The 10011-nt window shown below is 55.7% G+C and overlaps 1 protein-coding gene across 1 annotated transcript in view; it reads left to right on the top strand.

Moving 5' to 3' along the window:
* Positions 1-9921, top strand: part of IGSF9B (immunoglobulin superfamily member 9B) — a 36068-nt gene extending 26147 nt beyond the window's left edge. The window contains exons 20-22 of the mRNA XM_029962057.1: positions 13-815; positions 9063-9184; positions 9580-9921. Of these exons, the coding sequence (XP_029817917.1) occupies positions 13-815; positions 9063-9184; positions 9580-9803 (1149 nt within the window). The 3' untranslated portion in view covers positions 9804-9921. The remainder of the gene's footprint in view (positions 1-12; positions 816-9062; positions 9185-9579) is intronic.
* Positions 9922-10011: the final 90 nt, after the last annotated feature.

Here is a 10011-nt window from a genome sequence, read left to right as displayed (position 1 = left end):
TTCCCCCACCAGCTCCAGCCCTGCGAGGCAGCTGAGGGCTCCCAGCCCACCGGCTGCCTTCCTCGGGGGCCACCCCCCTCCTCCCTCCAGGTGGTCCCCGCGTCCTACTCGGGCATCCTGCCCCTGGAGGCACCAAAGAGCTGGACCGGCAAGTCACCGGGCAGGGGTCAATCCTCCGTGCCCGCTACCACCAAGTGGCAGGACAAACCTATGCAACCCATGGGATGTCAAGGGCAGCTAAGACATACCAGCCAAGGTATGGGCATACCCGTGTTGCCTTACCACGAACCGTCCGAGCCCGTCGGCCCCAGCGGCACAAGCACATTCAGCCTGGACACCAGGTGGTACGAGCCCCAACCCCGACCTCGGCCCAGCCCTCGGCAGGTCAGGAGGGCTGAGCCCAGTTTACATCAGGTGGTGCTACAACCTTCAAGGCTTTCTCCTCTGACCCAAAGTCCCCTCAGCTCCCGCAACAGCTCCCCGGAGCTGACCGCCCGCGCCCGGCCCCGGCCGGGCCTCATCCAGCAGACGGAGGTGTCGGAGATCACGCTGCAGCCGCCCGCGGCCGTCAGCTTCTCCCGCAAATCCACGCCGTCGTCGACGGGATCCCCCGCGCCCAGCAGCCGGGGGGACAGCCCCAGCTTCCGACCGACCACCGCCTTCACCCCCGTGGGCACTGGCTTCTCCAACTCCCAGGGCTCCTCCCTGCCCGTGGACACCATGGATGTTTTCGGAGACATCCCCTCTCCGAGGAGGGCTGGCGAGGAGATTCTCCAACCGGAGCCGACATCCACCACCACGGTAGCCGCCACGGGGTAAGTGTGTGAGCCCCGTGGTGCCCCTCCGGCCCCTTCCTGGCTTCCCCCACCCTGCCTCACCCGCTCCCTCTGACTCCCTCCCTGCCATCTCCATCCCAACTCGTAGGGTCTCTCTGGGCACGCTGCAGCATCCCTTTTGGAGACGGCGTCCCGCGGGCTTTGCTAGGCAGAGGTTGGTGCCGTGGGCATGGGTTGCATGGCCACTGCCCAGGAGTGCTGGGTTTTAGGGAGGCGACATTCCCAGTGCCGGTGGCACATTTGCCTCCAGCCTGGCCGCTCCCGTGGGAATCTGGGAGCGCTGTGACTCGGGCTCCGGGCCGTCCACCAGGCGTGCAAAGGCCTGGCTCCCGGCTCGCTTAGGTAAGTGTCCTGGTGTCACTGGAGGTTGTTTCCTCTTCTAGTTGCTGGCTCTTGGCTTTCTTCGAACGTTAGGGCCGCCGCCGCCGCGCCTCTTGTCTTCCTCCTCTTCCTTCCCGCGGAGTCTAGAGAGCTTTAATGCATGACAGAAACAGCTATCACGGTCACCGCCCCACCTGCAAAAGGGATGCTGCAGCCCCAGGACGCGGGCAGGGAGAGATCAAGGACTTAGCCACACCAGCAGCATGTCAGGAGAGGAGGAAAAATAAAAATAAACTAAGCCCAGCGGAGATCGGGAGGCTGCCGGCACGCTCAGATCCTGCCCTAAAGAGGGATGTGGCTGCACTAGACAGTAGCGGCTGGTTTTCCAGGTACCAGGGTTGCTCCAGGCAAAAGCGTCTCTCTCTCTCTTTCTCTCCTCTCTCTCTTTCTCTCTGTATTTCTCCTCTTTCCCTCCGTCTTTCACAGCACCTTAGACCCCGTAGCCGTGCTTTCGTCCCATCCTTTCGTCTTGCTTCATTTTGGCTTGTTGTCTGGTGGGGTCGAACCCCCTCCTCCGGCTTGTGGCACAGAGGAGTCGGGGGCCGGGGCTCCCAGCCCCGCGGAACCGGCGCGGTCGGAGGCGTTCAGAGGAGAGGCGTGTGTTTTGGGGAGGGGGGAGGCAGCGTTTCACCCCGCAGTGCCCTCCGCATTTCACTCCCTCCCTCTGGTACCTGGAAGCATTATGGCCTTAGAAAACCCCTCCGGCGCTGCACGGAAGGCAGGAGGGCTCAGGGGAGAGAGGATGGGGAGGGAGAGGAGCTGAACGAGCCTGAAATGACTTCTGTGTGCCTCTGGAAAACGCAGCTACGGAGTGATGCAGTTAGGCATGTAGTCATAGGTCCATGTCTCCTGGCAGGGCACCCCAAGGAGACCCAGCTCCAGGACAGAGCCGTGTTAAAGCAGCGCTGTTGTCCGTGCTTTTATGCAGTGTATCCATTCGCTTCGTTGATTATCGTTTTCGTTTCTTCTTTTCCTTTCTCTTCTGTTTCTTTCCCCCTTTCTTCTCCAGCCTCGTTTCGTTTGTGTTTCAGTTTGGTTTCTTTCCCTCCTTTTTCCTTTGGAGTTGTTGACGTGCTGATGTGTTGCGGAGCTCGGCTCCTTGCGGGTGTTGATAACTGCTTTGTTTTTGATTAATCTCAGCTATCTGGGCAGTGTTGTCGAGACAAGCTTCTCCTCAGCTCAATAGGTAAGGGTGATCCATGTCCGAAAGGATGGTGTGGGTGCTGTGGAGGGTGGCCGGGAGCGGGGCATGAGAGGGGACACGGAAGGGGCTTTTCCAATACCATCTCTTCCTTTAAAGGGGAATAAGGAATCCGAAAACACTAGGAAACACCTCTGGACGCACAGTCTCTGTGGCTTTTGGGTTTCCCCTCCCAGCAGCAGGCCACTGCTCCTCTGCCTTTGGGGTTTGGGGTTTGGGATGAGCCGAGCTGTTGTCTCCCCATGGCTGCCCTTCCTTTTTTGGAGGACAGTGGCATGTGGCACCTTTGGCCCTGGCAGGGTGCACGAGGGTTGTATGGTATTAGGAAGGTGAATGTTGAGGTGGGGCTGTCCTGGATGATCCAAAGCAGGAAGAGCCCATGGCCCACCCCTAGAACCAGGTAAAACAACCACATCTGGAGCAACCAGCTGCACACAGCTCAGAGCGGGGCTCCAAAAATCAGTCTCCAGCTGCAGTCCAGCACATGGAGAATTTAGTGTCCAGCAGTACCTGGATCTATTTTCTTTTTCCCAAGTCTCCTAAATCATGGAAAATGGGAGAAGTCTTTCTCCCAAGATAGACTGTATGCCTGGCAGCAGCATAACTATGGTTTCAGGCTGCCAGAGAGGTGTTTTATCCTTCCCAACACAAGTGTAGTCGTAGCAAAATCCCTCCCTCCCTGAAATTCTTGTTGGAGAAATCTCCAAGACTTCTTCTGACCCAGCTGTAATCAAACAGCCCTAAGCAGACCTTGAAAGACTCTCCCAAGAAAATTCCTCTTGGGCTGCCTTCATGAGGCTGGTTTCCTAGATGGCCATGGGCATCCCTGGAACTGGGATGGAGTAATTTGGAGATAGTTTTCAGGCCTTTAGAAGCAGAGAATGTTTCTAAAACTGCTAAATCCAGACAGGATCATACTAATTTGTGACCCTGAGGATTGGGAACGCTGACCTATTTGGCTGTCAGCCAGGCTGGTTATGAAAGGAGAGGTGGGATTGCAGATAGGAGCATTTCTAGGGCCAGGCCATGGCCAAACTTCCTTAGGACTGGCCTTACAAAAACTTAAACTTTGCTGCCTTGGATGGGAAGAGTCAAGGTCCTGGCCAACACTCTCCAACAGCCTGCAGAGCCTTGTTGGGCTGGAAAAGAGCTTCACAACAGAGATGGGATGCCCAGAGAAATCAGGGGGATGTTTACAGGAGAGGGAAATTCCTCCAGCTGACCTGGAGGGTTGTCCTGAGGTGTGGAGAGCAGGAGAGGTAAGGAAGGAGTGTTGGGTCATGGTGATGGGAGCAGGGATAGGATGTGTGCTTTGTGCAGGAGCTCAAACCCCTCCCATCTGAGCCTTGCAGCCTCCAAAGCTCTTGAGCACTTGGCCACCCTCTTCTGTCTTCCCCTGCTGATGGCAGAGCAGGGTATCCCATGAGGAGCAAAGCTGGCACCGAACCTTGGTGAGATCTGGGCTGTGCCAGGCTTCTCAAGGAATAGGGAAGCCTTCTGTGAGGACGTGGCTGTTTATTCTTTTCTCTGTGGCACTTCCCCACTCTGGGAGCATCAGGGACATGAGTGAACATGGCTTTAGCACAGCAGAGCTGAGTCCAGGCTCACATCTGAGTTTGGTGTGGCTCTTGCACAGATCCTGGCTGGCTCCCATCTCGAGTACTGGGTGCTGTGGGCTGATGGATTTTGAGGAGCAGGATCATAGTGCCCAGCAGGACACTTGCTGTGTCCTTCTCCAAGATGCTGCTGGGAGGTGGAGTTGCAGGAGTGACTCCAGAGTCATTATCACCAAAAAGGGGAAACCAGAAGAATAAATCTCAGTTAATAAGTGAGGAATCCCGTAAAGAGCCCAGCCAAGTAATTTCTTGATGGTTTGGGGTCATAAAATTGTCAGTGCGTGCAGAGCACAGGGATTTTATACCAGACCAGCCAGATTTCTGTGCTGCAGTAATAAAACCTGAGAGGAGGAGAGGGAGAGGCAGCGTGTGGGCTCAGCTCGGTGGTGGCTGCAGCGTGGTGGCTTTTGTTAGGTGAAGCTCAGGTAGCTTTTATGGATGGGCAGGGATAAATAATGCTGTTACCGAGTCGGCACCAGGAGTTTTCCCATCTTCTCCCCTTAGGATGCAGCGTGCATCTCCGGACAGGGAAAAGGGGGCTGTCGTCTCCCTGCAGAGGGAAACCCAAAAACCACAGACAAGGCACCAAGCTCCCCCGCCCCTCGGCACCGCAGCCTGCCCTAGGTGGCCCCGCCGGCCTCCTTTGCCAGGACAGCACTGCCAATGCTGGGAGTTGGGGGGCTTGGCCGTGGTGTAGAGTCGAGTGACGAAGGGACGTCGGTGCCAGGAGTGTGGGAGGAGCAGCACCCCTCGCTCCCTGCTTGAAAGAAAACAGGTTCCCCTTTAAAGACTGTCCATGTGCTGATCCTCTGCATGTGTTTCATGCCTCCTCCCGCTTGGAGAAGTTGTGAGTCCGCTTGTCTGAGTGCGTTTCTCTTTTCTTTCTTAAGTATTATTATTATTATTATTATTATTACTATTATTTCATTTTTCTTTTCAGTCTCTTTAATTTACTTATATATTTTCTCACTCCTGTTTTTCATTTTATCTTCCTCTCTCCCCCCTCCCTCTCCCCGTGACTGTATCCCCCTCTTCCTCTCCAGTCCGGCCCCTTTTCCCTCGCCCTCTCTCCCCTCCGTCAGCATGGTGGTGAAGTCCGTTGTGTAGATGAGTTGTGGTGTCTGCAGACCTGTAGAAGGTGTGCTCCTTCCCTCAGCCTCTTCCTCCCTCATTGCTGTGCCTTGGCAGCAGCAGCTCTGGGGCCAGGGCCCGTCACCGCTGTGTTTCTCTAGCACCTCTCTGAAGGATCCCAAGCATTCCGGGATGGAGGCAGCAGCCAGAGCTGCCTCAGAGCAAAGTGGGAATTCTGACTTGCAGGAGCCTCCTGTAGGAGAATTGAGGTCTTCATCTGAGGAGGATGAAGGGTTGAAGCACATGGAGGCCGAGACACAGTGGGCTCCTGTCCAAGTGGATGCTCTAACTGGTCCGAGTGGATGCTCTACCTCATCCAAGAGGATTCTCTAACATGCCCAAACTATTTCTGGATGTCAGTGTCTTGAGGAGAGAAGGAGAAAGGGAATGCATGTTGAGATCTCCACAAGGTTAAACATATGTACTGTGCCCTTGAATCTCCTGCACTCTTCCTTTATATGGGTTCCCTTTCTGGGTGGAAAGAGATCGGTGATGCCTTCAGGGATCTTCTCCCTTACATCTTTGCTTTGTATGTGGAAGGACATTTGAAGAAGAGCAGCTGAGATGTGTGTTGGGTTGGATACTTCTTCTCCCCTGGCTACCTGCTCCTGTCCTGGGGCTCTCAGAGGTCCCTCAGTACCTCTCCAGTACCTCCCAGTCCATGCAGTTCAGACCCTTGCTCATGCAGAAGGGTTTTCCTTTGGAGACTCGAGGAAAACTGCTGCTCCAGGTGTTTGTGGTGCCTCACAGAAGGCTTGTGTCAGGAGTTCACATGGGCTTCTCAAAGCTCCTTTGCCCAGCTCTACACTGAAGTTTCTAGAAGAGGTTTGCCCACCTCTCTGAGCCTCTCGTCTGTTGGTATTCAAGATCTCCCTCGTGCACGGGCAGCTGCCCAAAATGTTAACTCTGGGGGCAGGAAGAGGCTTTTGGCTGAGCTTAAAATGAAAATTAATTTGAAATAATCAGAGCCCTTTGAAGAAAGAAAGGGTGGGTAGAGCAGATAAAATTTGGCTGGTGAGTAGCATCATTCTGTCCTCCTCTGTATCTCTTCCTTGCCAGAGGTCAGACAGTATTTATGGTGACACATGGGTTCAGCACACTCACTGTTTATGTTTGTGTGTATAAATACGAGTCCAATTATGGAGAACTAGTGGAAATGAGCTTCAGGCAATTTCCTCATAATCCCCTGCGTAAATCTGTCTAATTTTGTCAACATGCCACAGTAGCATCTTCTTAGAAAGAAAAAGGAGTGGGAAGAGCAAGAGCCTTCTAAGAGCTGTGCTTGAATAATATCAGCAAATACATGGGAAGAGGTGGTAGAAAGCAGGTGCTGATGGGCAGGATGGTGGCAGGATCACCGAGCCTGACGGTGTCCAGGGCTTGGCACACCTGAGCTCCGTGGATGATGGACTGGAGCAGCTGAGGCCACCTGCATGAATGTACCTCGTGTGCAAATCATAGAAATGGTGGATATAAAGGGGGAAAACCCTGTTATTGACCATGCAAGCAGGAATTGCTGCAGGGAGTCCCGTGCTGTCGGACCTGTGGGTCGCTGTGGTCCTTCTCTGAGCCAGCATGTGCGTGGCTGTCCGTGTTGGTGCAGCTCAGTGGCTAGAGTGGGTGGTGTAGCCTCTCTCATAAGAGGCTGGTTGCACTTGGGAGCAAGGTGTTTATGCTCTGCAACTGCAAATGTCGTCTTCCCAACGAGGGAAAGCTCTCGCCTGGATCCAGCCAGCGGGACTACCAGCATGTCTAATGAGTTGCTTCATCTTCAGCTGACGTGCTGCTCTGCTGGGAGCTGGAACAGAGGCTCTCTGGGAGCTGGAACAGAGGCTCTCTGGGAGCTCTCCACACATTCACTTTTCTGTTGCAATGGGAAACATGAAAAGGAGCTTTTCTGTTCCCAGTGTTTGGGTTTCTCTTGCGTCTGCTGTGCCTCAGCTGCTTTGTCACCTCACGCTGCACTTCCCTGGGTGCTCTCCAACGCTGCCAGCAGAACTCAGAAGCTTTGCAATCACAGACATCTTCAAAAAAACCCCACCCTTCTGCTCCCCAAGGGGAAAAATCCCTTGAGAGCTCTTTGCCTGTGCACTCCAGCTGAAGTATCACCACTCTGGAGCCGCTTGGGATGTTGGATGTGGAGTGTTGCTGTTGTGCTCTGTGCATGGAGATGCACAGCTCCATGGTGGTGCACAGCCTCTACCTGGAACCCGGGGGAGATGAGGAGCTCCAAACTCTCTGTGGGTGGGTGTACTCTTGTCCCACAGCCTGGGAGTGCAGGGTCTGTGCTCCAGTCCGTGTGTTTGTCCCTTTCCTGCTGCTCCCACCGGCATCCACAGTGTTCTTGCAATGCTGGGTGGGTCTCACCTTGCTGACAGACTGGGAGGATGTCATCCACAACGTTTTGGTGCCAAAGCAGGAGTCTGGACACGCTGATGTTGCCTCCTTGCAGCCAGCTGAGACAGCTCCTCTGCCTGCCCATCCTTTTGCCTGTGGCTTGCAGGGTTTGCTGATCCCTGCCCCAGTCACGGACATCTGAAGATGCAGGAGCTGCTGTCAGCACTGTCCTCTGCGTGGTTGTTGTGAGAAGGTTTGGTCACTGACCTCTGGTGACCGAGCTGTGAGAGCAGAAGAGAGTCATCTCCTTTGAAGATGAAGGCACACTGGTTTAAGTTTTCCTTTCCTCGCTGGATCCTGGCCTCAAGCATTGGCTTTACTGCGATAAAAGGTGCTTTGTGGATGCCTCCCCTGTTGTCTCTGGACACCTTGTCTACAGGTTGCTCGGTGATGACTCAGGTTGACCTGTGGCCTCAGACTTGTCCCTCTGTGCCATTAGAAGTTGGTGCAACTTGGAGGGTCATGGAAGTAAAATGAAGCAGAGGAAGGAGATGGGAAAGCAGCAAGAGGGGGGATGCTGTGATGTGTTATAGATAAGAGCTGGACTACCCTCTCTCCTAAGGAAAAGGTTTTCCTCTAATGCTCTGCTCTCTACAGCAGTCATGCTTTCCAGGCCTTGGATGGGAAAAACAGGTACAGTGAAGGAAATAAAGTAAAAAATCCCTTTGCAAAGGGGAGACTGTTTCACCTTGAGCTGGTTCCTGTAGAAGAGTTCCTCAGGGGCTAGAGCTGGAAAGCTATCCCTTGCAACTGCTGGCTCTCCTGCAGGAAGCACCCCTTTGCAAATCCTTGCAATAAAACCTTGTCAGTGTTTCCATCTCCAGCTCCCAGCCTCTTGGTGTTCCAGGAGCAGATGCTCCCGTGCTGTTGCGTTTCTGTTGTCGCCTCTCACAGGGACCTGGGAACGAGGTACCTCTCCCGGCTCTGTCGGTGTGTGCCCTTCGTGTCCCTGTCTGTCGTGTGGCCCCTGGTTTTTTTTGGCTGTGGGAGCAGGGCCAGCAGGATCCTGCCTCCCCGCTGTTTGTGGCGCCGGTGTTGTCCGCCACGGATGGCTCGTGGTGCCCGTCTCGATGCTGCCGTGCCGCTTCTGCCTGTCTCTTTCTCTCTTTCTCCATCCCAAGGGGTTTCCAACCACTTCCCAGAAATACCTTATCGGACATAGGATCTGCCCTGTCCTTTTTTTGTTTAGCAGTGTTGGCATGGCAGGCAGGTGGCAGGTGAGCTGGGGTGCCCATGTTGGACGTGGCCGGTGGGACCGGCCGGGTCACGGCGCTGCTCGGCAACGTGGAGGGGAGACGTAGGGGCAGCGGGGACACCTCGCTCCTTTCATCCCGCGCTCCGGCACACCTGGCTGGCCCTGCTCCCTCAGCCCTGGGTCTCTCACCTCTTCCTTTTCCACGGCAGAGCTGGCTGGGGTTGACCGATCCCCCACCGGGGACGTCCAGAGGCCCGAGTGTGGCCGAGAGCCGCTGACGGCGCCTGTCTGCTTTTCCTTCCTAGAAAACGTCCATCTCCGCCCGGGGACGCTGCTGCACCTGAGAGGCTCGAAGCTCTGAAATACCAGCGGATAAAGAAGCCCAAAAAGTCATCCAAGGGCTCCTCGAAATCCAGAAAACAACCCAGTGAGTGTGAGGACCCCGCGGTCCCCAACAGCATCCCTTCTGTCCCTCTGTGGGCAGAGCTTGGGCAGGTCCCTGACGGCTCCAATGCTGGGGGTCCCCAAGCCCATTCCTGGATGCTGCCCTTGTTCCCTGCCTCCCAAAGGGATGGCTCCTTGCCTGTGGGTTGTCCCTCCCTTGCTCCTCCAAACCGAGTTCCTGTTCCCTGCATCTCCCTTCTCTATTTATTTTGGATTTGGAGTGTTCATTTCATTTTCCCTGATGCCCGAAACGTGCTCCCTTCTTGCCAAGCGGCGGGTTCAGGGCCAGGCTTGCTGTAACCTCCCTTTTACAGCAAGCAGAGCGCTCTGCCCTGCTGCTGGCTCCGGTCCCATCTGCCTTCTCTCCCCCCTTCCCAGACGGCTCTGCCTCCCAGGTTCAGCACCCTCCCAGCTCTCAGGTACTGTCGCCTGACGAAGCTGTCTGCCTCCGCAAGAAGAAGAGACACCCTCGTCAGGACCCCTTCGCCCGGCTCTCGGCGCTGAAGGACGACCTCTGCCACCGGCAGCTCCCCGAAGACCAGACAGCCATTCTCAACAGCGTGGACCACGATGACACCAGCGGGCACGCCACTCTGCTTTAGCCTGCGCCGGCCCCAGGAGGTTGAACAGGAGCGGTGGAGGGAGCTGATGGGGATGGAGGTGATGGGAGAGAGGGGGGACCCCCCGATGCTGCTGCCTCTGCTGGGGGGTTCGGCGGCTCGCGGCGGGGACGAGCTGGGGGGACCCTGGGGCAGACGGGGAGGATGCTTTGGGCTGGGTGCTCCTCGGATCCGCTTCTCCCCCCACCCC

Source organism: Manacus vitellinus, unplaced genomic scaffold (genome assembly GCF_001715985.3).
Source record: "Manacus vitellinus isolate BGI_N305 unplaced genomic scaffold, ASM171598v3 scaffold_41_pilon, whole genome shotgun sequence".
Classification (NCBI taxonomy): Eukaryota; Metazoa; Chordata; class Aves; order Passeriformes; family Pipridae; genus Manacus; species Manacus vitellinus.
This window is presented reverse-complemented; position numbering and strand designations above follow the sequence as displayed.